The sequence below is a fragment of the Vanellus vanellus genome (assembly GCF_965231255.1).
Source record: "Vanellus vanellus genome assembly, chromosome: 3".
NCBI lineage: Eukaryota > Metazoa > Chordata > Aves > Charadriiformes > Charadriidae > Vanellus > Vanellus vanellus.
In genome coordinates this window covers 121,652,857-121,680,293 of record NC_138907.1, presented here as the reverse complement: position 1 = coordinate 121,680,293, position 27,437 = coordinate 121,652,857, and the positions used below count along the sequence as shown (strand labels likewise).

At 38.1% G+C, this 27,437-nt stretch overlaps 1 protein-coding gene across 2 annotated transcripts in view; it reads left to right on the top strand.

Annotated features, from left to right (window-relative positions):
- The window catches only part of ITSN2 (intersectin 2), a 71,763-nt gene that overhangs the window by 10,052 nt on the left and 34,274 nt on the right, over positions 1-27,437 (top strand). Inside the window, exons 2-17 of one of the 2 annotated variants that reach the window (XM_082480864.1) lie at positions 8,747-8,839; positions 10,559-10,622; positions 12,147-12,310; positions 13,623-13,820; positions 14,095-14,191; positions 15,837-15,979; positions 17,291-17,354; positions 19,165-19,302; positions 19,415-19,500; positions 20,474-20,736; positions 21,432-21,581; positions 21,810-21,950; positions 22,803-22,890; positions 23,493-23,632; positions 24,529-24,609; positions 26,439-26,575. In XM_082480864.1, coding sequence (XP_082336990.1) covers positions 8,747-8,839; positions 10,559-10,622; positions 12,147-12,310; positions 13,623-13,820; positions 14,095-14,191; positions 15,837-15,979; positions 17,291-17,354; positions 19,165-19,302; positions 19,415-19,500; positions 20,474-20,736; positions 21,432-21,581; positions 21,810-21,950; positions 22,803-22,890; positions 23,493-23,632; positions 24,529-24,609; positions 26,439-26,575 — 2,047 coding nt within the window. The remainder of the gene's footprint in view (positions 1-8,746; positions 8,840-10,558; positions 10,623-12,146; positions 12,311-13,622; positions 13,821-14,094; positions 14,192-15,836; positions 15,980-17,290; positions 17,355-19,164; positions 19,303-19,414; positions 19,501-20,473; positions 20,737-21,431; positions 21,582-21,809; positions 21,951-22,802; positions 22,891-23,492; positions 23,633-24,528; positions 24,610-26,438; positions 26,576-27,437) is intronic. The other variant, XM_082480865.1, reaches the window with a different exon arrangement.

Below are 27,437 nucleotides of genomic sequence, written 5' to 3'. Positions count from 1 at the left end.
AAAAAGAAAGACATTGAGATTCTGGAGCGTGTCCAGGGAAGGGCAACAAAGCTGGTGAAGGGTCTGGGGCACAAGTCTCATGAGGAGCGGCTGAGGGAACTGGGGGTGTTCAGCCTGGAGAAAAGGAGGCTGAGGGGAGACCTTCTCGCTCTCTACAACTACTTGAAAGGAGGATGTAGCGAAGTGGGGGTTGGTTTCTTCTCCCAAGTAGCAAGCGATAGGCCAAGAGGAAATGGCCTCAAGTTGCACTAGGGGAGGTTTAGGATGGATATTAAGAAAAATTTCTTCACAGAAAGTGTTATCAAGCATTGGAACAGGCTGCCCAGGGAGGTGATGGAGTCCCCATCCCTGGAGGTATTTAAAAGGTGTGTAGATGTGGTGCTGAGGGACGTGCCTTAGTGGCGGTTTTGGCAGTGTTAGGTTGATGGTTGGACTCTATGATCTTAAAGGTCTTTTCCAACCTAAATGATTCTATGATTTTGGGCAAAGACGTGACTGTCATTGCATAGAAGAATGGGCTTGTTTCACGTGCTGCATCAGTGTTGTAACTTGGCAACTACAGGTCATTTCAATGGCATTGTTTTTCCAGAATTAGGCACAAAATACTTTTATATTTATTGCTATTATTGAATCTAGATATGGGAAGGCTTAGGTTAAGCCAAGTCTGTGTGCCAACTTTTTCCCTTAGGAAAAAGAAAAGTTGAACTAGCTTTCAATACTAAAGTATGAATGTACTGATATTATAGGTTACATTAATTGCACTTCTTGATGAGAAATAGAAATCTTGTTTGTTTCCTTAAACTTCAAAAAATACTGTTGAATGAGTTGTCACAAATTCTACAGAAAACTAGCGTAAAAGGTAGGATACTAATGTGCAGTTGAGAGTACTGTCATGTTTATACACATTTCCTGATGTATTTTTTACATTAGTGAAGCTCTAAAAAAAACTTAAAAAAAGATTATTTTTTTTTTTTTGTTTACACATCTTTAGGTAAAATTGTTGTAATTTGCTATGTCTGTATCGTGCTTTTTAGTATTTTGCTTGCTTGGTGTGTTGCATTATGTTTCAGTGGAGCTTGGCAATAATTTAATTAAAAGTGGGCTTCTGAAAATGGATAGCTGTAATGAGCTAAATGATTCTGTGATTTTTATGAAGTATAGAAATACTATCCTGTTACTATAAATTGATAGTTTAAGTGCTTTGGAATCATCAAGTTGTGCTGTAAAATTCAGAAGACAAGTGGATCTTTACTATTAGCACGGACTAGACTATTATGTATCTCTAAATTGTTTCAGGTATTATACTAATTCTAAAAGCAAGGATTATGTTTCTATGTTGAGATCATTGCATGGCACAGAAATCTTAACATTCTTCCTTTAAAGAGAGATTTTGTGTATTGAAGTGGGGGGACGCCGCTGACGGTTTCATCAGTCAAAATACTGCATCATATGGAGTTCTGATCCTGATTCATATGGCACGTGGTTGGTTTAAACAAGCCCAATATTTGATTTTAGTGAACTGCTGAACCTAACGATTCACAATACGCCAAATTATCTAGAAATCCTGCACATAATGTAGAGAATATGTATTGTACCCTAAAATACAATGTGTCTGCCACGGCTTTGTCCACATATGTGTAAAGATGCTCTTCAATTAAGCAAGCATTTCTCGGCCAAATCTGTGTAGCCCTGCACTTGCCTGATGCTATTTAACAGCCTGTCTGCAGGTGACAGTTATTTTTGGATAGCACATCAGAGAATCTTGAAAATCTTAAAAATTTCTCTTGGCTTCGATGGGCACAATTCTTGTAATTTTAGTGAAAATACAAAATTGAAGGAGAAACATGTTTCCCTCTGTTTAATGTGCTTTATCTATAGGTGTTTCCTTTTAACTGTGTATGCATTAAGGAAGCTGCTGGAGTTGTTGTTAAGCACAGACATACCCTTTTCCTCTGGCGGGTCCCGCACTGTTGCTTAACGTGCTGAGAGCCTCCGTGAAGCGCTTCTGGTAGAACAAGTAGTAGTAGGATTAATGTGTGTGTTGTGAAAGGAGGCTGCGTGTGGCTCCTGCCACGGCCTGAGAACATGGGAGCTGGGAATAGGAGATGCATTTCTCCAGGAAGGGCAGGTGGTGCTTTGGGATGGACCCAAAGCCGCTGCCGTAGTAGTTCATAACGTATTTACACACCTAAATAAGAATAAGTGCTTATTATCGGTCAGCATTTTCTCCTACGCTTGATATAAGGAATCAACAACAAAGGAGGAAAGCAAATATTGAAAGTAGCAATAACACTGATAAGAAATTTGGAAATTCAGGCTAATGGTAAAATGTTCTGGGTATTTTTGGACTCCTGGAGTGTTTACTCACCACTGAGGAAAAATTAGAAGTATGATTCAACATCTCAGTTGAGAGCATTAAATCTGATCTGTAACAAATACTTCTGTGGTAAACTTATCTACAAATACAGACAGAAGAAGACTGGAATTATTAGGTTTATCCCGATATGTCTTACACCAAACAACTCTCTTGAGTCTCCTAATGGGATACAGTAATGCGATTGCGGGTTGCATTACGGAAAACCCCTTGTTGTGCCGCTTGAGGCACGCTGCTGCATGTCTGCGTTAAAATTTCCCCGTCTTTAAACATGGGGATAAATATTTATTTAGGGTCATTATGAAGCTTAATGCTAGGTTTTTTGATGGTTAAAAAGGTGGTGGTATAATCACTCATCCTCGTGACTTATGCGTACAAGGAATGCTTTTCAATTTAGGTTTATTATCTCTGTGGAGTTAATTAACTTTGTAGGTTGTAGGAGCATAGTTTTTATTAGAGAAAAACAAGCAACGCCTATCAGTGGAAAAACAAACACATTTATTTGGGGAATGTGAGAAACGTCTTACGATTCTCCACGAGTGAAAAGTTGCCTTTATCCTTTTTGCTAAGAGTACCGCTCTCGGTACTTTTGCCTATGGGTTGTACTAACCAGTGGCAGAGGTCTTACAGAGTATTTTCAAGTCTATTTGCTTTTTTTCTAGGATTGCGCTTTCTTTTGTCTTCTCTTTTTCCATTGCAGTTTACAACTTTAAGGAAAGAACAGTGTTTGTTTCTGGTGTTGGCAGCCCATCAAAGCAAGTCCTTTATTTTCTTCAGAAGATTATCTGTCTGATGCAGTGTTGTAAAGGCATTTCTGGAGCTGTCCTACCAAATGCTGTGATCCTGCCATAAACAGACCCCCATGCTCTGTTGTAGAAAGATGTATTTTATATAAAATGAGCCTAAAGGAACAGAAAATGTTGTTTAATCCCTAGCATAGTTGCTTGTTTCTAACGCTATAAACATGGAATTGCCTACTAGTACTTGTTACATCAGGTGCAGTCAGTATGTATTTTGTCATCTTTAGACAAGTCTTGAAGGTATGTTAAATTAATGATGTATAGCAGTGGGTTGATTCTGTGAGTCTTTGTCATTCCGTACAGACTTTCTATGTGAGTGGAATCCACGTGTCTCTGAACTCTTGAGCATGTTGTAGAGCCGCGTGCGCAAGTTAGTGGAGCTTTCTCTGTTGTTTTTCTGATCTGGTATAAGGAATCCACTGAGACATTTCTGGACTTTGAGTCCAGATTTCCCGTGTTGGGTCTCAAGAACACTTGCCAGTCCTGGTGGTTATCCACAGTCTTCTCTGAAAGTACCATCCTCCTCTAGAAAAGAAGGATAGTTTTGACATTTGTACTCTAAAAGTGAATATGCAACGTTGAAATTTGTGTTTTCATAAACAGAAAAAGTGAGTGAAGGCAATAGTTACTCTATTCAAAGGAGAATCTTTGTGGGGAAAATCTCCAAGTTCAGCATTTCTTGAGTTTTGTTTCCTAAAAATGTAGCATAGTCAAATATAGCGTTATCTTCATCTAAGTGTGTCTTGCTTCATGTGTGGAGTTATGAGATTGCAAAGTAACCTCTTTTGAAGAATAATGATTTCATGAGATATCTTCTTGTCAGAGAGATTGTATTTTTTTCCCCTTCAAAATTATGCCATTTACAGTTGAGGAAGAAATTATTTGTCTCATAAAAATTTCCAGGAAACAAGCTAAGTCAGAAAAGTCATGACATACCATTCATTGGCTGCAGCAAAGCCTGTCATGAGAACATGTAGTGGCAACTGTATTTTGTTTTCTGATGCTAAACTGATTTTTAAAAGTATTCTAGTTCGCTGCTCAGAATGAGGGCCAGCTCAGAATCTCTGGAGAGCCAAAGGTTCACCGCTGCTCCGTCAAGGAGATGCACGCCTCTGGCCCCATCCTGTGATCAGAGAGGTGTCTGCGAAGAGGAGGTGTCTGCAGTTTGGTTTTGTGATTCATGTATGACTTGCCATGAGTAAGGACCACGGCTGTGAGGAAGGAAGAACAGCCGCGATGTCTCTGGACAAAATTAATTGTTCTCTTTGGCTGGATCTAGCTTATGGGCTTATGGACGTTTCTCAGCCTTGGGAATGAAGGCGTGTTAGTGCAAAAAAATGTTGAGCTAGATAAGTTTAGATAATACGTCTTGGATGGCAGATGTTTGTGTTTGACTCTTCCTGCAGCCTTGTCTGTCCAAGAAAGAGTAGTCTTCCCTTTGTCACAGTTCAACGTGCCCATAACTTGGTTGTCTGTAAACCAGGCAGTGTAAGTTTTCTCAGCAGTGCTGCTGAGCGGCCAGTTTTACCACTGGTGGTAGCTTTGGGAAGCAACCACAGTATTCGTGAGGATTGTGGCATGTTTTCATGGTGGTTCCAAAGGAGAACTGAGTTTCAAACTAATTTTGTCTGTGGCAAGTCTTTATTGTGATGGTCCCGGTTGTGCTATAAGTAAACATGGCAATTACTTTGAAGAATGGTTTCGTGACGTGCTTTGTGGAATTGCCAAGAGCTTGTGATCCCCGTTGTTCAAAGTCTTAATTTCAGATAGACTGATGTGGTGTTTGTGCTCGGTATTTTGAGGAATCTTAATTTAAATGACACTTTCTGTACACAGATTTTTCTTTTCTTATTTGTATCGCCAAATGGTAACATCAAAAGAGTCATGAGCACCTTAACTAAAATAAGTTCTCGCAACACTTTCACCTTCTTTCTTGTGCTGTGCTCTTGATTTTGTTTCTGTTGCGTATTGGGGAAGGAGTTGGGAAAAACAGTAAATCCTTTAAATAAGAAGTGTTGGGTGGGGCTTGAATGCCCACACTGTGGATCCCTACAATAAGTAGTGTGTGGGATTTAACTTTATTTTTTTTAAATGTTTTCATTTTCCAATGATTATTAACCTGTATTCATAAAACAACGACCTGCCTGAAAATGGTGGATACTCTCTCTAACTTTCTAGGCTTAGCTTGCAAAGAGTCACAGCTTTGGAAGGACTTTGTTTGGATACTGCCTTGCTCCCCGCCCCCGCCTTACCTAATTTCTGGTTGGAACTTAGTACAAGCTTTCATTCAAATTAATGAATTCTAAATTAAAAAATCCTCTGATATCTCCTTTTAAACGTCTTAAATTTCAAAGTATTATTGAATGTTGTTAGGTGTTAAGAGAGCTGTGGCTAAAATTGTCTGAACTGAATATATTTTCTTTGAATTTATATTTCAGAGTGTGTATATTTTATATATTTATTTTTAAGTAAAACAGTTGAATTATGTGGGAGGAGGTCTGCTTTGGATTTTAAGACTTACTACATTGCTTTCTTCCATGCCTATAAAAAAACCTCAGTGGAGAGTGTATCTTCATGGAATTAGTCAACAGAAAAAAAAAGATTTTTCCGTCTGTGCCCTCAGGATATGAAGAATCTGAAATTCTTCTTACCTTTCCAAATAAATTATTAGCAGGTCAACCTTTTCAGGATGCATATTCAGACTCCCGAAACATTCACTCAGTGTACATTTGATAACGTGTGTTTGTGGTTATCACGTTGCTGTGACAGTAGCTGCTTGCACTGACTTGCTGGGACTACTCTAGAAGCACTTGTTATAATAATGTGGGTTGTAGTCAAAGATATTGTTTTAAAATTAAATTTATACTTTCAAGAAACCTATCATGGAGATGGTTGCTGAAGAAATGCTGTTGCATGTTTAATTTGGGAATGAATAAGCTATGCTAGCAGCATCATTTTAGCAGCAGAGTGTGCATCTGAAGACCTTTTGTTACGGCTGCACCCATGATATTTTTTTTCTTTTTTAGCCAAGGCTAGGATCAGCAGTGTGAGGTATGTGGTGGTAAGAGTCAGCGAAGCTGGAGCTGGGGTGCAGTGAGCAGTCGTGCACCCCCCCGTGCTCTGCCTTTCGGGGAGCTCTGTGATGATGCCGCGGCTGTCGGGGCAATGGCAGCACCCCTGCGCTCAGCGCCTCTGCTTGTCAGAGGAAAGCGATCGCAGTCCTCGGAGCAGCATTGTGCAAAATATTTAGTCAAAACCCAGTGAGATTCTTGGGGAGTGTTAATGAAGGCAAAAATGAGAATGAAGGGTGAATGCTGATCTTGAAATGCTTCTTGAATGAGGTGATAGTCGTCATAACAGCTACAGGTGTGAATCTGGTGGTTTGTTGAGCTGCAAGATTTTAACACGTTTGATACAATGCCATGTAGAACTTTGAATTTCAGAGTTGGAGAGGAAACACAACTTGCCATATTCATAACTATACATGAATATATTGTTTTGGTCTTAATCCTTCTGTCATTTATTATAAAAAGCTGAGGAGTGATTCAAAAGATGACCAGAACACAGTATTTCATATAAGGAAAATGTGACATTGCTAATACTTTATTTTCTGTCAATGAAAAAAAAAAAAAAAAAAGTCAGACTTTCTTAGGTTGCTGCTGACAGCTTTAGGAGCACATCTTCATCTTGTCAAGATAATTTCTATAAGCGTTAACCACATTATGCACTTTGCATTTTTATCTTAAAACTAACATTTTAAAAATATTTAAACGTTGCTCTAATTTCTGCTATTGGGTGCAAGTTGTCCTCATTTGCATATTATGGCAATCCTTGTACTGGCCATCAACTTTTAGACATCTGATTTAGATTTATTTGCATTTATTATCAGTATCTAACCTAGATTTATTTAGACTTTTTTAATTAGAAGTGAGAAATAAGGCAGGTTCTTGAAGTGTGGTTTTGCATGCAGCCTGCAAGAAAACCCTTTCATTGAGGCCACACTAAAAATAATGGGTGCATTCTCAAGAGAGGGAAGCAAAACTCCAAATTCAGGTGCTTAAAAGTTGTATACTAATGCCCTCCCACCTTTCTTTGTCATTCGTATCCCCAATGAGTTTCTGTTTTGGTTTGGTTTTTTAACTATTTTCTATTTCCCTATTAAGCAGCAGGGGTAAATAGTTCAGTTTGTACATGTATGATTGTCTTAAAAGAACTTTCATAAGAGGAGACATTAGGTCTTTTTGGAAATTGTAAAATGTTGTTTGCCTATATGGATCAACACAGATGAGAGGTGATTAAAATGATTAATAAATGTGTATTGGCATGTATGTCAGCTTTGCAGTCTGTTAGCTTTGTTATTACTCTCTAAAAGCAGAGAAAAGAGCTGTTGAGATTTCTTTCATAGGTTCAAAGCTTTGAAAGTAAGTTTATGTAGGAAAAGAGGAAGCATTTTATAGTAAGTTTCTTTCAAAGTGCTGTGGTTTTTAAAGCAACTTGGTAGTATCTCATTAGAAGAATTATTTAGTCCCTTGACTGTCTTTTAGTGAGCAATACAAATACTTGACGAACAGATTAACAGTTCTTTGGAAGTGGTAATGCTCAAAAGAATGTACTTTTAAAGGTGGTTTTTTTTTTAAGTAATAAACTTTTAGTGCTGTTTTGGGGGTTTCCATTCAGAACTTTGGCTAATTCTTGCATTCATTGATTTGAAAAATTACATATTTGTCCAGAGCTTCCCAACTAAAACTTCCTCCTACTTCAAACCCAAACCCAATTATTTCTGGCAGGCTGCTTTTCCTGCGAAGGGCGCACACCCTGACCTTTATACAGCAGGTTGGAGCGTTTCTGAAAGGCGCTCTGGTTCTGCCTGGTATATCGGCACAGCTCTGTAAACCTGATTATTCCCTGCAATTTCTCTTTATTACTTTGAGGTTGTAATATTTTCTACTTGTTTTTTGGTTTTGTTTTTTTTTTTTTAAGTGTTGAAAAGAGGTAAGTTGAAATTGTATGCTGTTTAAAAAAAAAAACAAAAAACCAAAAACAAAAAACAACCCAGAATGTTACTCCTTTGTCAGACAAAACCAACATATTTTTGTTAGCAGTTTTGATTTTGGAGTATTGGCAAGACAAAGGATGGAGCTTTTTGGCCGCTGTAAGATGTTAGCCCTCTGTATGAGAACCTTTAAGTGACATTGAATCGCAACTGTTTACGGGGGAACCAGGGAAGTACTTGGTTCACACAGGGTATGGTGAGCAACACGCATCCTGCCCGGGCTGCAAACAATCGGCAGCAAGAGGAAACTGCTTCGCGCCAGCTTTGAAGCACGACAGAGCTTGTTTGCAAGCCGAGTGTAACGCAGGTCTGGCTGAGGAATTGTCTCGGCTTAGCGCTTGCACATCTGGGAAGCAGGTTTGTGTTTTGGAACATCCTTGCCAAACTGGTAGGAGCTGGGTGTGTCAGATCTAACTTTCTCTCTCCGGAAGCCAAGCTCTTATTTTGTAAGTGACGTGCTTTATTTTTAGAAGTCTTCAGTCTCTTTTTTTTTGTTTGTTTGTTTTTTTCCTTTTTTAGGAGGCCCAAACATATGGGCCATCACCTCAGAAGAGCGGGCCAAGCATGACAAGCAGTTTGATAGCCTTAAACCCACAGGAGGCTACATCACAGGTTGGTCTGAGATTCTGCATTACACATTAACTTCTGTGGACGCATAAATATCTTTGTAAAACAGTTTGAAAACTACATCCTATTTCTAGCCCTTTGTTATGTGACTAATAACCATATTCTTTGGGCAAACAGCCACCGGTTATTACTAAACTTCTACAAGCTTTGGGCTAAAGTCTGGCACGGGAACACTCTTCTATTAACCCCATCACTTCTGCAGCCAGCAGTTATTGGCTGTCATTTTGTCTTAATTTCGAAAACCAAAGAGTATCGGGCCAGATGGGAGGCTGCCAAGGAGCACTTACAGTAGCTATTGTGGCAAGTGACACCAGAGACACCAGAAGTGGTTCTCCTCTGTCTGAGCAGTGTTAGAGAATACTGTGCTGTTAGATATCTTTGTTTTGGGGGAGGAGGCAGGGAGAGAGATGCTGACAGCTCATCCTTGTTAATGACTGCTTGAAATTCATTAACCCTTGGGCCTTCAGCAGGCTCTGGGTAGGCTAATGGCGTTTTGCAATGGCCTGCTGTCAGTTCTAGTTGCATTCAGCTGCTTCTCCTCTGAAACAATGGGGTCACGTTGCTGTGCACCTCAGAATTTGCAGTTTTTAAATTTAAGAATCTGCTTGTGATATGAAGAAAAGGCTTGATTTCACTGGCAAAGATGACTTAATTTAAGAATGACCTGTTCGTTGTGTGCAGGTGGGCACTAAAGACCAGCCCTACCTGCCTAACTATCTGCTAATGCCCTAGCTGGTGACTCCACTGCCCCTGCTTTTCCTTGTGTTGGCCCAAAAAAGACTGAGGAAGGAGTGGGAAGTTGTGTGTTTGGAATGTGCACATCTTCTGGCGAAGTGATACGTAACTCCTGCCTTGGCCAGACAGCTCTGGGAGGTTGGTGTTTACCACCAGCTAAAAGTATGCAGTCCCACATTTGGGCTCTTACCTACACATATGGAACTCGATGATCTTCAAGGTCCTTTCCAACCTAAACCATTCTATGATTCTATGATTCCTATGTCTGCAGGCTTTGTTGTTTATTGGCAAGTGCTTGAAATGAAAGGTTGTGTAGGAATATCAGGGAAGAAAGAGCTGCAAGAATAACTTGAAGTCTTAGCTTTAGGCATCGCTCTAGGTAAGCATGAACACCACTATCCGTGTCTTATTATGAGTTTGTTTAACAACATGTTCAGTACCAGTGGGGAACTTGGTGTGGAATTGCACAACAGTACCCATTCCTTTCCTGAAATACTGAAATAGTGGGTGCTCTCTGACAGAACAGAATATTATTTAGAACATGGTATTTTTCCAATTTTTCTAAACAGGCAATACCAGCTAACGTTAGATTGGATGAAGGAAAAGGGAAGAAATAGCATGCACATCCTTTCCTGTAAAAGTAATTGGGTCAGGACTAAATTTTCAGTCATATTTACTTCTTTAAACCTTGCATCTTTTAAACTGTTGTCAGCTGTTGATTTGTGACCTCGTAAAGCTTTTTCCAGCTTCTTGAAATCACTGCTCAGAGCAAAGATTCAGGATTTCAGAATATGTGGGTATCTGACAATCACTGTCACCAGGGAAGGAGTTAGGTGGTATGAAACTGGAAAGCTTGGCATCCAGCATGCTGCTTCCTTCTGAAAATCTGTCCCACAGCAGAGAGCTGAGGTCTTCTGAAAATCTCTGTCTCTAGTGTAAAAGACTGTCTGTCTTTCTTGTTTATCATAGGTGATCAAGCACGTACTTTTTTTTTGCAATCCGGTCTACCAGCTACAGTCCTTGCTGAAATATGGTAAGGTATCCTTCACGGTGGTTCTTTTTTTTTTTAATAGGAGATGAATAGCATTCACAGACTATCTTTGGTACGTTGCGTTGTCTGAAAGGGGCTTTCAGCAGTCAAAGCAGGAGTGTTGTCTGATTCGTTGTTTTAATTTTATTAAACTTAGAGAAGGATTTAGCCCATATGTGTACCAACACTTAATTAAAGAGCAGTATCTTTCTAAATCTTTCTCATGGTGTTAGTTCAAATTGGATCATGCTGAACACAGCCTTCTTAAACCATAGTAAGTGCTTGAAACAAGAAACAATGATAAATTGCAAGGCTTTCAAAGTGGGAAGTGCCTGTTGGTCTGCCGCAAAGGTCATTGTTAAGCCTTGTCTTAATATTTTTAATAATAGTATGGAAAAAGAGATAGGTAATGGGCTAATGAATTTCTGGAGATACCAGATTGAATGGTGTCTAAAATACTAGTAACCACTAAGAAAAGGGCAATAATATTAAGCGTGGGAAAAAATATATGCTACTAAACTGGGAGTGGAAAACGTACTGAAAGTAGAAAACAGGGAAAAAAAAACCTAAAGCCACAGAAAATCTAATTAGAAGGTCAGTCATAATACATTCTAAGATAGCAACCAATGCTGTAATACAGGAACTGGAAAAAGTGCTGTTCTTTGCAGCATATGTGTGGTGCTTTCAACACTTGAAACAGACATTTTCTTCTTTGTAACTCCAGTCTTCACCAGAATACTGTTTGGTTTGGGGTGCTCAGTTGTTATCAAGATGTAGGCATGCTAAAAGACTAATGTTTAAGTATTAATAAGACTTCAAATTTTCTGTCTCACCAGAAATTTTGTCTGTTTATGTATGCACTGTTGCATAAATTTCCTGTTGTATTTAATTTTACTTGGAGAAGTGTCAAAAGAAGACAGTGTGAAGATCAGTCTTAAAAAAAAAAAAAAAGTTGTTTGTGAATTAATGTGGTTTTCATAGTGGTATATAGTGCCTTTAGCACATTTCTGCATCCTCCTGTTTCAGATTCTTGCATTAATTCCTTACAATACCAGACACTAATTTAAAATACTTAATCTGGCTAGTAGCATAGAAAGAAGCATAGCAGAGGCATATCTGTACCAACAAGTGTATCCACTGAGCAGGAGATGACTGCTTTTCTAAGCATTCTTCCTACTTTCTCAGGTATTAAGTATTCAATATACAGCAACTTTAAAACTGAACTCTGCAGAAGACTACCAAGTGAATTATACTTACTGCAGCTAGACGAACATTATGTTTGGAAGTCCAGGGTGACCTTCAATACCTGTAGGTTGGCAAACAAATAAAAATTACGATCTGCAAAATTCTGAAGGTTTGAATGTCATCAAAAGTAGAAAATCTACAAATGGTTGTGATATGTTTGTTCTTTTCTCGTACAAAACAGTAAATAAATTTGATAGAACAGCTTCTCATTAAGTGAAGAAGTTAACTTTACATTTCTTCCTTGTAGGCTTTTTTAAATTTTATTTTTTTTTTTTTTTTAAGGACACTATCCGACCTGAACAAGGATGGAAAAATGGATCAACAGGAGTTCTCTATAGCCATGAAACTCATCAAGCTGAAATTGCAAGGACAGCACTTGCCTGCGGTTCTCCCTCCTGTCATGAAACAGACTCCAGTATTTTCGCCGCTAATGTCAGCTCGCTTTGGTACTTATGAATATATAATTACTTAGTGTTCAGAGGTAAAAAAACACAGTTAATTGCAGCCAAATACAAGATTAATCTAACCATTGCAGTTGAGTGTATCACTAAAAAAACCCCAAGGGTATTCTGATTTAGGAAATTCACAAAGTCACTTTCTTGACATTTTTGATAATTTCATGCTTTGAAGACTTTAATAATAAAGAAAAACCTTCTGTTGAATTTTGACACAAGGTGCAAGAAGGTAATTCACATTTGCTATCTGACTTGCAGGCTCTCATCTTGTACTGAAGGTCTTTTTTTGTCTCCCTCCTACTCGTTCACCTGTTTATACTCAGGGGTTTTTAAAGTTAAACTTAGTAAAGGTCAAAGTTTTGGTAGAATACTTATTTTAAACTTTTTTCAAAATCAGTCAGATTGTCTATTTTGGTTATATGAGCAATTGTCTATAATTATTTTAACTTTTTTTTCATTTTCTGACAGTGTTTTGGGATTCAGTGCATGCCTGTTGTTATTGTGTTGTTTTGTAGAACAAAATACACGTAATGACTTTAGCTGGATTACAAAATGCGTACTTTTATGCTGAAATTAAATGTATGCATATATTAATTACATACATGATTTAAATGTCTGCCCATCAGTAAATCCTGTGTGTTTGCATACAAGTGCATGCATTTATAGGTAGCTGTGGTTGGCATAAAGTTACTTCCTCTTAACCTTCCATCATAGAATCTGCATACTGTTAACTTCCACAAGATTGAGCCGGTAGTTCCAGTGCCCTTATTCGCTTCAGGCAACTGCCTTCAAGAAACCACTTGCTGGGCACGGGTCCCTGAGTATGGACTTTTCACCCATACGGAATCTTCCAAGGCCAACACTTGAAAGAAGCTTAGCTCAGAAACACTATCAGTTTTTCCCTATGGAGGATTGTGACAACTTTTGAGTTGCATTGTAATTCTCTCTCAGGGGCCAGGGAAAGGCTTGGTGGAGAACTAGTTATGGCTGCAATTATAGAAAACTTGACCTTATTCTTTTGTGAAATACTGGATAAATCTACCTTGAGAATGAATTGCTTGTAAGGATTTTATGGTTTTTTAATTCATGTTCTTCAGTATGTTTTCCTCTGTGGGCTGTCTTGTCTAAACTTTAGAGATAGAGTAAATATTATACACGGGCATCTATTTTAACTCATTGCATCATTTAACTCATTATCTCTGGACGCAGGTTGCTTTGTGTAGTTTCTGCCTAGCATAATGGAGCCAATTTCTTGCTGGAGCCTCTGCAATATTAAGTCATGAATTGTTGCATTTTGCTCTAGGAATGGGTAGTATGCCAAATCTGTCCATGCCAACATCTATGTCTACGATCACACCACTAGCTCCCATGTCTGTGACCTCCATGACTTCTGTTCCTCCTTTGGTTATCTCTGCTCCCCTGGTGCCTTCCGTCAGTACCTCTTCATTGCCAAATGGAACATCCAGCCTTCTGCAGCCTTTGTCCGTACCTTTCTCTTCAAGTAAGTATAGTACCGTCCAATATTCGCTTTCAGAATTGTGAATCTTACTTTCTCTACGGCTAATTTACGACAGGAATGCTAATAATTGCATGTGAGTTAAAAAAAAAATGTATTTTTTTCACGTGTTGAATCATTTCTAACCAGTTAATCTTATCAACAAAGCACTGATTATCTTTTCTTACTTATATCAAAGTTTTGAGTGTTTGTTACAAAGCATTACCTTATACCCAGTTGCTTTACAGCTTTTGGTATGGGCTTTTTTTGTTTGTTTCAGCGCTGCCTCATACTGGTTCTTTAGGTCCCATGGCAGGAGGGTTTGGTGGTACTAGTATACAGAAGGCACAGTCACTAATCGATTTAGGATCTAGCAGGTAAGAAAGTTAAATTTAGAATGGTTATATCTTAAACTTGAGTAGTATGCCTTCCAAAACTTATGGAGCATTTCTATTTTCAGAGTATGTTCGTTAAAAATTAATCTAATATGACCTACCAAGACTGAAAACAGATTCTTTTGATATGCACAATAAATAAATTTTCAGGAAATCTGACAAATCTATCCAAAGTACGTGAGGAATTCAAATGACAGAAAGCACTGCCAAAAAGAAGGGAATGTACCTCATTAGTAAATGGAAGTAAAACTTACCCAGTGGTTATAAAAGCAATGTTTATGGATTGATGTGCTCATTCATTATAGAGGGCACCATGTAATTAGCAGGCATGTAAGAATAATATTTGTTATAAATATTTATGTGTGGATTTGTTTTATGAATATTAGAAGATTATGCATCTTTGTCATCAGCTGCTCTATTTCGCTGATTGTAGAGGTTCATCATAGGCAAAGTGAGGGACTAGGCTTATCTATCCAATTGGGCATCCAGGGAACAGTTTCCCAAAAGACAATCCAGAGTGCATCTCAGCCCCATCTTCCTTCCGGAAGGTGACTTGGAAGTGACTGCACCCCTTTGCTGCTGATACAGGGCATCTAGGATGAACCATGTCTAACTTTGGGCTCCTCATACAGACAGGCACCTGATGCTAGCAGATGTTCACTAAGATGATTGTAGGCATGATGTGTGCCTGTAATCATCATTTGGTGTTTTTTTCCTACTGGAAAGCTTTTTTTTTTTTTTTTTTTTTTTTGCTGGTGGTGTAGTGCTGCAAAGTAGCTCTTCTTCAATGTTACTGTTGACAGCATTTTCACTATCAAATTACCTAATTCCATGCAAAGGATGTCTATCCAGCATCATGCCTGAAAGGCTTTTTTTATATCAGCATTCTTTACTTTATTGCCTTGGATAACACTGCAAGTAGTTCTTTTGACTTGACAGAGCAGGGGATTACCTTAAATAAGGCAGGCTGGATGGACCTGGGTTTTTTCTGATCTTCAAAGGTGGGACAGTGTGAAAATGCTGGGAGTTGCAGGTGGAAGTTTTACAGGTATAACTAAACACTCCAAGTGCTGTTCTGCAGAAACTGAATTGAGTTGGAAAAACTCCATTCACCTTGTCATTGTCACTAATAAAAAGAATAAGTAGAGGTGGAATATAATGGCTTCAGCAGCTTTAGAAGCTGCTTTTGATTGTGAATTTACCAGATAAATTTTTATGCTCGTGGTTGTTCGTTTGCATTAAAGTTACTTAGACGGCCGCCCAATGCTTCACAGTAAACACTCCTGTGAAAGTTGAGATGTTTTCCTATGGTTTCATATAGTAGTATTTTGCAGTGGTGGACCGATGAATTATGTGATACAAGTGCCTGCAATACCAAGGGAATGGGATCTTGAATTCAAGAGTTTCCTTTTAGATGTACGTCCCTACTTTTCACATTAAAATTCCATATTGGTGATGAAAATATAGCAAGTTAGTAGAGATAAAACTTTGTGGAAGTTGTTTCATGTTACCAGAAGATGTTATGTATCTTCTGTTCCAAGGCCTGTTTATTAAGCCAAGTAACTTAGTTCTTTCTTTCTCTCTCTTTTTTTTTTTTTTTTTTTTATTTATTTTAATTGCATTACAGTTCAAATTCTTCCTCTAGTGCTTCACTAGCTGGGAATTCACCAAAGATTGCACCCTCAGACTGGGCAGTTCCTCAGGCCTCCAGATTAAAATACAGACAAAAATTTAACAGTCTTGATAAGAGTATGAGTGGATATTTATCGGGTGAGTATGGCATTTGATACAGAGGGGGAAAGCCAGCAGTGTTTTCTGCCTCTGGAACGTCACAGGCTGAGGGATGAAATCCCGGTTTGGGATTTGACTTCCATATGAAATAAAAGCTGAAATTGTTGACATTCAGACCTTTTCAGGAGAGCGTGTATTTCAGCTACTGGTTCCAGTCAGCCAAGAAATAGAAATGGGTATCAGTTTGTTGGCTTGGGCTCTGTGTTAGACCTGGAGGGGCCTGAGGAGGCAGCAGTCTCCCCAGGTAGTCTGGGGAAGCTACAGCAGCAGTGGAGGGGAAGAGTGGCAGTAGGAAGAGCCTGAGAACCATAAGGCTGGGAATTTAGCTCCATAAAATCACAGTCATTTCTCAAGCATCACTCTTTGACTGAGACTCTTTCTTATGACTTAGTGAGGTGTCCCCCATTTTGCAATCACTTTTGTGCCATGTGCTCCTATGTATATGTATTAGTAATTGATTAGATATTTGGGCTTTATCTTTTTAAAGACATCAGTTCTGGAAAGCCACTGCAGTACTGCAGCCATTGATTGGAATTTTCCAGAAGTAATTTAAGGGAGTCATTCCTTGTTGACTTTCAGTGATGTTTGTGCTGTGCTATGGCATCATGGTGATTTCGAAAGACTTCACACAAAGTTAATAGGAGAATAGAGTTTTATGAAAGTTCTTATAAAACCGGATTACTCACTGCAACGTAGTGAGTAGAACGCTGGCCAAGCAGTTAGTAGATGTAAAGTCAGCATGTATTTCTCTAGCTGACTAGATTTCCCATTTTGAATCAGCACTTACCAAGCCTCTGCCTCGATTTCCTAGCTTACAAAAAAGGAGGACAATTCAGTCTTTCAAGAAAGGGACTCAGTGCTTTTTTTATCTTGTTCGGTTGATTTTGGGCTGAAGGTTTCATCGACTCGCCTAGAAAGGTATATGGTTCTTTGTTATCAAAGGAAAGCTGACAGCTTTCCAGCCTGCTAGCTCAAGGTTTAGGTAGACAGTCAGCTGTGCTTTTGTAACAGCTGTGGGGATTACCATAAATATCCATTTTTCATGTCAGTTTTTCTGTTAGGTGTTCTGTGTGGAAAAAAGTACACAAGAATACTTACATTTTTATTGTGTTCAGGTTGTAATGCCTGTTGTTAAGCCTGGAAGTAAAGCCAACTGACAGCCACTGATGAAAATGGATTAGATTAATATTAAAAATAAACATGCCCCAGTTCTTGACCTATTTTTTGCTACATGTGAATCTTGTCTTCAAAGTATTTATTTTTATTAAAATATTTTACACGTTCACTAAGGATTTCAAGCAAGGAATGCCCTTCTGCAATCAAACCTTTCACAGACTCAGTTGGCTACTATTTGGTAAGTTTGGTTACTGATCATGAGTTCGATGTGTTTATGGTATTAAGAGAGGAAATGCACTTTATTTAATAAGAACTTATGAAGGGACACCATAGATCTAAAACCATAAACTGAAACTAAGCTACTTCTTAAACTAGTTTGTTCATTAGTACATTTGCAAGAAACACCTTGACAGAATGTATTTTTTTTCACTCTCTGTGCTTGTTTGTTAAACTCCATATAATAGTACAGAAACTAATTTCAGTTTCCTATTCATGATGCAGTAGTTCAGCTGAGATGAGTGTTTGTTCATTTTAAAAGTAGGATTCTGAAATCAAGCGTGTTAGTTTTAAAATATGGAGAAAGATTAAAAATGAAGTGACCCTTCAGTTTTTCAGGATTTTACTGCAGTTCCCATAGAGATATCTGCGTATTACACATTTGTTAAGACTTGACTTTACTGTGGTGGTGGAAATGGTTACAGTTGTCTGAAGGCTTGAATAATCTGTCCTGCTAGATATGGTAGTTTGGAGTACGCCTTCAGACATAACTTGAATGTTATACATAAAATTTCCTGGCCCAGCAGAATCCACAACAGCTTAGTGCTTTACAGCTCTTTCTGAGGCCCCATTCTTCTTCTCTTTATCCCAGGGCAGTCATTTGTTTGTCTCTAGCAGCAGCAAGCTGAAATATTCCCCATATTAGTTCAGCTTGTTTGGTTGCATGCTGTGAAGGTAAAAAGGGAGTGTTGGGTTGTATTCCTCCACTCTGGAGCGTGGGGAAATAAAGCAGGCGTATGGTGACTGTTTTCCGTGGGGTGCCTAGCCTGAAGATATCAGTAGCCAGTGCAAGGCGGTCTCTGTGCCCATGTAGGGGATTAACAGCCCAAGTTTCAGTTTTCCCCTAAGTAAGGAATTACCAATATTTCTACTGGGGTGCTGTATTCATGGTAATTACTGTAATAACGGTACCGTTATGTGTGAATAGTGCTGGTCTGTGAACATAATGCAGATCTCATTTCATCATCTCCTGCTTTTGTTTTTCACTGCAGTATGTGAGGGGGTGATGTTTTGTTTTGCAGTTTCCTTTTAGTCAGTCTTTTAAGTGCCTTTTTTTTTTTTTTTTTAAGAGCAGTTATTTTATTAAGCATTGAACTTAAGTGCAGTCTGAGGACGCATTCCTGCAATTGTATCTACACAGATAGTTCTTTGAGAAAGGTTCCTGCTTGCTTGCCTGCATCTCTGGAAACATTTTGCTGTTTCCCCTCCTCCCCCGGTTGTGTGGGAAGCATTTTGTAGGTCAATGATATGATTGTGGTGTTTGCCCTGTCCTTAGAGGGGGTAGGTGATCCTTTTCCTACCCATTGCATAGTACCCTGGGGCAGCTTACCTCTTCCCTGCACTGTTGAGGAGACACAAGAGGAAAACAGAATACTATATAAAGGTTCCTGTTGTAGAATTTGATGTAGTTTATGTAATGTTTTCTTTGACTTAAAAAAAAAAAAAAAAAAGTATTTTCTAGCATTTTCAGCCGGTTAAGAACAGTCCTGGATTCTCTTCCCAGTTCTTCTCTTGTTGATGCAATAAATCAAGAGATGTCTCTTAACCTTTCCTATCCTTTTTGCTGTATTTTACAAACACATCTGAATAGCAGTGCATTATTAAATAAAATAATACCTCCTTTCATCAATATTCATGTTATTAATTGTAATTACTTTTACCAGAATATTTAATAGGAATTCTCTATTTTAAAAAATATTTTTATGGTAAATTATTTCAGCTATCATTTGTGAGTGATTGTGATCATTATTATTGCTGTTAAAACCGTGCAGGTCACTAGCTGATATAGATGGAGATGGACAGCTGAAAGCTGATGAGTTTGTGTTAGCCATGCACCTAACTGATATGGCCAAAGCCGGACAACCTCTGCCACTAACTCTGCCTCTTGAACTGGTACCACCTTCTTTCAGGTATATCACCGAGGGCAGTGAAACATAATATATTTTCAATGGAAGTGCTTTATTCAAAGAAAATAACTATGTTATTTCTCTAACAATGGTGTGGGTTTTTTTTCCCCTTCAGGAGTGGAAAATATACTGAAAATATAAATGGAACTCTGCCATCTTACCAGCCTGTGCAAGAGGAGGAGCCGCAGAAAAAACAGCCAGGTAAAACAGGGCTCACATTCTTAATGTATAGGGCTGTCTTTGAAGGACGCTGGAACCTTTAGAAAATGGAAGACAATCAAATCCTTAGGGAGCTTATTTCAGGAGCTAGATCCCTTTTAACTTGGGTGGTAGCAAGATTAAGTGCACGTAGTCAGCCTATTACATCTGACAGAATTGAGAAGGCAGAGAGAGGGGCTGTTTTTACTGGTAGGAAAGGAAAAGTGTGCTGATTAATAATGTATTTTGGAAAGGAAATCCTTCATGGCCAAATGTTGCCATGCTACTGCAGATTTTTTTTCAGTTGAAAGTTCCCGGCATGACTTTGTTCTGGACGTTTTGAAAACAAGGGGTTCCAGTGTAGATCAGTTCCCTGAGAACTAGATGCAATTTGCACATAACAGATACTGCTGTTGACTCCCTGATGCTACCAGCAAAGGTCTCTTACATGCACACTGCAAGACACAGCTTGCCTCTTTTTGGAAGGATGGTGGCTGGAAGCTTAAACCATTCCTTTGTCTCTCTTTTTATCCTATACTGCAGTAATTGAGCTTGATCCTGTTTTGTCTTCTGCTGTCTTTACCTTCAGGAGCTCTTACAGGGAACACCCTTAAAAACTAAGCTCTTACTCTGTTTGTTAAGGTTTCTTGCACAGTGGAAAATCTTTTTGACAGAACATAGTCTTCTCCTAGCTTATAAAAGCTGTTCTTTTATGTTTTCTTTAAAATTCCAGTAATTTTCGTGGTCTGTTTTAAATTACAACATTTTTTTTTTTCAATTGGAATAAACTTAGGAAAATTTAAAGGTATTTTTTAAAAGAAAAATAACACTTTAACAAATGCAAGATGCTTATGTCATCCATGACCCAACAACCTGAGCTTGCCAAAAAGAAACTATCTTTAGTAGCATAACCGAAGTATTTATTTGACAGCAGTGTTTTGCACAGGACAGAAATAACTACCTTTCCTTATTTTAGTGACATTTGAGGACAAAAGGAAAGCCAACTATGAGAGGGGAAATATGGAGCTGGAAAAACGCCGTCAGGTCCTGTTGGAACAGCAGCAGAGAGAGGCTGAACGTAAGGCTCAGAAAGAAAGAGAAGAACAAGAACGAAGAGAGAGGGAACGTCAGGAACAGGAACGGAAAAAACAACTTGAAATGGAAAGGCAGCTGGAGAGACAACGAGAGTTGGAAAGACAAAGGGAAGAAGAAAGGAGAAAAGAAATAGAAAGGCGGGAGGTTGTTTTCTTGAAATTATTTTTTAATTCTTTAAGGAATATGTACATGCATACAGTATCCACTTGACGGAGCGTTCAGGATTTGAATGCTGGCTTTGGTTCTGTCTCCTCCCATGGCCATTGGCCATTGTCTTGGAGAGTGAACATCGCCTCTGTCTGAAAACATTGTGTCTGTTATAAATGAATCAAGGATAGGCTGAAGATTTTCACGTGCTTCATAGGACAGATGAGATTTTCTTGGACAGATTTCTTGGATTTATGCAAAATTCCATATACCAAACAAGGTTGTGGTGAATTCATAATATTTTGACAGTTGAACGTGAGACAAATTTGCTTATACTTGGTGTCTCAGCGCATGCCTAAGACTTGCATATTTTTTGTAGTTATGTGAAATACTCAAAGGAGGTTATGAGTAATATCTGTCAGTGTGCTCGTTTATGGGCAGTATTCTAAGCTAAACAGACTTTCTCTCAGAATTATGTAGTTTTTCTTCACCCAAAGTTAGGAGCATGCTGTGAAGAATCTGATAGGATCACTTCCTCCATTCTTTGGTGCTGAAGTATATAAGAGCACTTTACAAAAGACAATATGATGTTTTGCTGTTGTGCTATTTAGAAATAGAGCATGTTGTATTAAATCACGATCTCAGAGTTCTGCATCTCTATTGTAATTTAAGGTAATATAACTTTTCTGCAGGCAGCAAAGCAAGAACTTGAGCGTCAGCGGCGATTGGAATGGGAAAGAATTCGTCGCCAAGAACTTCTTAATCAACGTAACAGGGAACAAGAAGAAATTGTCAAGTTGACTTCTAAAAAGAAGAGCCTTAATCTTGAATTAGAAGCCCTGGTAAGACAGAAGTTTCACTACACATCTTGAAATACAGTATTTTAAATATGCAAATCCTAGAATCTACATTAATGGCCTACCAGGAGTTTCTCCCTGCTTTGGATGAGCAATCTAAAGCGGATATTTTGGGTTGTTTTAAAGAATTCATCATGAACTAGTCATCCACAGATGTAGTGGAGCAGTGTTACTTGCTGTATGAGGTATATTTTGTCTTTGCTTTCCTTCTAGACGGACAAACATCAGCAAATCTCAGGCAGATTGCAAGATATTCGAAGCAAAAAGCAAATTCGGAAAACTGAGCTGGAGGCATTAGATAAGAAATATGACCAAGGAATTATGGAAGTGAAGCAACTACAACAACAGCTTCAGGTGCGTGACTTTCTGTTAAGCTTGTAGTTTTCCTTTACTGCTTATTCTGTGTTTCCATAATGCTGCTGATAATTCATACCCATAGGGAGGAATAGTGAATTGGTTTGATTGTAGCAGAGAGAGGAAATTGTCAAGGTTGTAAACAGTGCACAGATTTTTAGTTTTATTTTTGGTGTTAAAGAAATGATTACATGTACTACAACAAGCTGATAGTTGAATGAGGACAGCATTCAAAACCTCAACTGTTCTTATGTGAACCAATAATAGTGACTTATTTTTAATTATAAATGCTCTTACGGCTCCAGACTCTGAATTTTACAAGGAGTGTTTTTCTGTATGCAGAGCAAGTTGGTCTTTGGGCTGAATTACCCTGCTGCTGTTTTTTTTCTTTGTCTCTTTGAATAGCAAGACATGAATTATTTCAAATCAATTGACTACCATAAATCATCCTCTACTATATTTTCATGTAATGCTTCTGCACATCAGGGAAACTTCCTTTCATGTTCCTGTGTGCCACAGAAAGTTAATACATTATGTTAGGCTTGGGCAGTCAACTTAAATGTTCTCATGATAATATTTGCACTTTTAGCATGTCTGTGTTTTGTTTTGTTTTGTTTTTTCCCAGCTGTGTTTAATGTTTTAATAGTTATTATTTAATACTATTAAAACATTCAGTTTTAATAGTATTTATATTGAGAGTATAGGAGTCCTTTTTTCCTCTGCCCCATAATGATAACTTGCATCCACATTTCCTTAACATGAATTGAAGATCTGTTTGAGTAAAAATGGGTGAATTTTCAATGATTTATAAACAATATTAAAAATTTGTTATGTTCTCTTCAATATCTACAGGACTATCAGAATAAACTGATCTATTTAGTTCCTGAAAAGCAATTGTTAAGTGAAAGAATTAAAAACGCTCAACAAGAAAACACTCAGAGTAAGTGCCTGCAAATGAATTCTCTTTGGTTTGCATTGCTGGCTTTTCATCACTTATAAAAACGGCTGAAGGGTACAGGGGTGTTAATCACACCTTCGTTTTTGTATCTGTTGAGTTAGCGCCATCTTAGCATTGTTGCATCTGCATTCCATTATGTCCTTCATGTTCAAAATAAGGGTCAAACAAACACGTTTTTGCAAGAAAGCACAGATTTTGCTTGAAACCTTATTTACACAGACTACACAGCCCACAGATACTATTACATCTTGTCTTTTTTTGGTAGCGTAAAACTCAAGGGAGTTAATTTATGTAAAATTTACACTGGCCTTCACATCAAATCACACTAGAAGTCCCTATCTAGAGAAACTTGGTCTGATATTAAAAAAAGCACCTTGCAAATTATTCTGTATATATCGCATGTAATGTTTCTATGTCTCAGTTAGGTGTTGGGGTCATTTCTTCTTTGTGCTGTATACAAACGAAAGGTAAATCAAGGAATTTTTTTAAAGAAAGAAGTTGGCAATATGTGTATATTAGGAAAGTTGTAAAATAATTAGTGAAAACAGAAATCCTTATACAATTGCTTGTATTTCCTTACGCAGGTACAGAAATCAGTTCTGTGCACAAGAAGTCCCTAGAAAAGGAGGAATTATGCCAAAGACTTAAGGAACAACTAGATGCCCTTGAGAAAGAAACTGCTTCTAAACTTGCCGAAATGGATGCATTCAACAGTCAGCTTAAGGTACATGCATTATCTAAATACTTCGTCTTACACCATTACACAGTATCTTTATTCCTCCATCAAGTCATAAAGATTGGTGACACTTCTACCAGGCTTCCAAAAAGCTTTCCCCAGCTTCTAATGTCAAACAAGAATTACAAAAAAACCTGGAGTAAATAATGTAATAAAAGCGCATTTAATATTACTGCTAATGTACTAAAATATGAACCTGTTGCTAATCATTGCTTTGCATGAATCAACTGTTGCTCACTCAACTTTTGCCTTTTAGAATTCATTTTGATTTAGAACTGAAGTTTCTCAGGCCCTTGCAAATTCTGTTCTTGTGGTACTGAGGTTGTGTTGGCTACAATTTTTGAATTGTGGACTGAACATTAAACTTTAATTGAAAGAAATACAGGGTTTCATAGTACATTGTACAAGATCTGCTAGCAGACTTGGGTATTGTCCTAAAAGTAAGCATAGGCCACTTATTTGTGTAGAAGTTAAGAAATACTGACTGCTCACCGTGAAGGTGTTTTTGTTTGAGGCAACTCTTGACTTGCCTAAAAATGTATGCACCTCTCAGGCAGGGTAGCATGCATCCACTTAACTGCATTGACCAGCTTCTTCCTCGTGGCGCTGATGTGAACTTTATTCTTCAGTAATGGATTTATGCTGGGCCAGCATGAGGGCTCTGCACTCTCCAATAAAAAGAACAGAAAGAAAAATTTGTAAATATTTAAGGAGTTTCTTTTCTTTTTAAAAAAAGGCTACATATAACATGCGGTTTTAGTTACTTGTTTATTGCATGGCTTGCTGTGTTCAGTGGCTGCACCTACCATTTAGTCTTCCCTAAAAATAGTTTTTCAAAATATAGTGCAAAGATTAATTGGCTTTTTATCTGCCTTATCTTACAGTGTGAGAATATGGATGATTCTGTTCTTCAGTGCCTTTTGTCTCTGCTAAGCTGTCTCAACAACCTCTTCCTCTTACTTAAGGTTATTTTCTAATCTTTCGCTCTTTTGGTTATTAATTATTTTGCAATTTTTCTCTGCTTACCCTTTCTGTTTGGATGTACAACTTCTATTAAATAAATTTTCCTAAAAGACATTCGATAGGCTTTTCCTTTCTGCTAGCTTTTACATCCTCTTAAAGCCTTAAAATTTTCTTACCTGCTTAGAAAGCCAAACTGCAAAATACTGATGGCCATTTTATTTCTTAACGGACTATGTTCACTCAGTTGTTTTACTCAGATATTTTTATTTTCAGTTACGGTAACATCAACCAAAAAAATACTGTTGTAGTTGGAAACAGTGTCTTCTCCCACCTTTCCGTCTGTTGCTCTCTACCTGTCTTGCTATGCCTGTATCCATATATCTTAAGCTGTGAGTCAGGTTAATGAATTCTCATTCTACTTTAAAAGTTTGGAAATAGAACCAATGCCCAGCATATGACATATGACATATGACATGGCGAACACAATGCTATTAAGCCTTGAGATTAACCCAGTACTAAAACCTCCTTGCTGTTTCTCCTCTACACTGCTTTTGTCTGCTGGGGTAAAAAATCTGACTTTGATTTATCCCCCCCCCCCCCCCCCCAATCCCCCTTATATTATTCTCAGAATTACTTTACTGACCTTTCCATTTTGCATAAGGGTTATTCTGTCCTTAAATCAAAGATACAAGAGTTTTTATAATGCAGTTTTGTTTCCATAGCAATCCTCAATTTCTGCGCAAAATGAGAAGAAAAAGTATTCTCAGCTGAATACGTTCAGGGGAAAATAGTAGTCAGTTGTTTGGTTTAGTTTGTTGCTACAGAGACTTTCACTGATGCAGAAATCTTATCTTGCCCTGTTCATATAAATTGCACAATGTCTCTTAGGCAGCATGACTATTGGTAGAGGTGCATATTGTAGTGGGAGTAGATGATTCTTAATTGTTTTGTTTGCATTTATGAGATCAGATATGAAAAGTCAGGGTATACCTGTTGCATTACTCAGTCTGTATCAATAGGATTCCTAAGAAAAAAAAAATGTAATATCTTACAGATGTTTTGTAACATGGTGAAGTACAGTCCGAAGTAATTCTATTGTTTGTTTTTTTTTTTTTTTTCTTCTGTAAATCTAATTATCCCAAAGATTCATGGTCACCTTTCTGCTGTGAAAAAGTTTGTTACCAGAGGGAGGTGGAATGGGAGTTGAAGGGATGTGTTCAAAAGGAAAAGCATAAAACTGTGAAGTTTACAAATATAGGAAAACTCCGGTCTGAATTAGTGTGTTTAGGCTATGGCTTCCCACGGTGGTAAGCTTTCTGGACATTTTTATAGAGTTTTTCTGATTTGTATGTGGGACTGATCATTCAGACAGCATTGTGAAGGCGAACACCCTACTGAGGGGATGTGTTCTCAGGTTTATGGTATTGTGTTGGTTTTCAGTTGAAGCTGCCTCCTCGGCTAATGTGTCTCGTAGTTATTTAAGATATGCTTCATTGCCCTCTGTGTCCTTAGATAATGTTGTGCTTGAACGCTCAGATTTATATCTTCCCTTCTCCTCTGTTGTATTTGCCATTTCCAGCAGGTGTATGTATGACTGGAAGGTCTCTTTGAAAGCCTAAGTTACATCAAAGGCTTTGCAAACCTGCCTGCTACTTTTATACTTCTGGTTTTTGACTTTCTTTACAGTGACCTCCAAGGACTATTAATAACTTAATATTACTTTGTCCGTTTGTATTAAAACTTGGTTCACAAAGCATTAAAATGCCTGGGTGCTTTTCTCGAAAGATTGGCTTTATTCCTTTTGATGTACTTCATTGTGTTTCTTCGTTAGGACCTGAGAGAAAGTTACAGCACACAGCAATTAGCCTTGGAGCAGCTCCACAGGATCAAACAGGACAAAATAAGAGAGGTAGAAAAACGAAGAGCTGAATTTGCACAGAAAAAGCGACTGGAAGATGAGGCTGCAAGGTACCATGTCTGAATGTATCAGCATTGCAGTTTTTAAAGCAAGAGAATGCTTTGGTGACTTTAAGACACGGATAAGCAGGAGGGCTAATCGATAAAAACGCATCCTAGTGAGTTGCCTTAGAGAAAATGTTTTCAATGGAGTACCACTGATATAAGATGGTTTGAATTTCCTCTTTCCAATCTGTTTTTATCTTCTTTTAAAAAAAAAAAAAACAACAAAAAACAACCCACCTTATAATTCAGATAAACCAAGTAGTCACTTTTGCTAATAAGATTTTTAGCTCCTTTAATAGATAATCCTCACACATGTAAAATTCCTTATATTTTCTGCCTCATTTTGCTGGCCTTCAAAAGATCTAACCTATTGCCTTAAAAGCACTTCTGACTGAGTAGGTACTAGTTGTTTGTCACGTATATCCAGGCAGCTGTGAGATTGATACTTAAGACAATAGGAGGGGCATTGACTGCTTAATTCCTACGTTAATCTTGAAAGCTGGATGAGTGAGCAAGCTTTCAGTTTTTAAATTTGGTTCCTTTTTTAGGAGGACAATGAGAAAATTCACATAATGTCTGAGAGGATCATCTCTTCGTGTATTTGTATATATCCCTTCGTGTCCTGGTTTTGCTCAGCCCAGCCTTGTATCAGGCACTCAAACTTTTGCCATTCTCAGCTCTTGATTTCTCATGGGTTTGTTCCCCAGTAGTTTTGTTTACTTTTGTTTCACTGATTAAGAAACCGTAGTTTCCAGGGTTTGATTCTGGCTGTTTTAAGGTGCCACTCTGTTTTTCCTCTCCGGACCTTCTGCTATCAGCTGCCTGTGTTGCGCTTAGCAGGCCTGGATTGAAACAGTGCCGGAGAGAG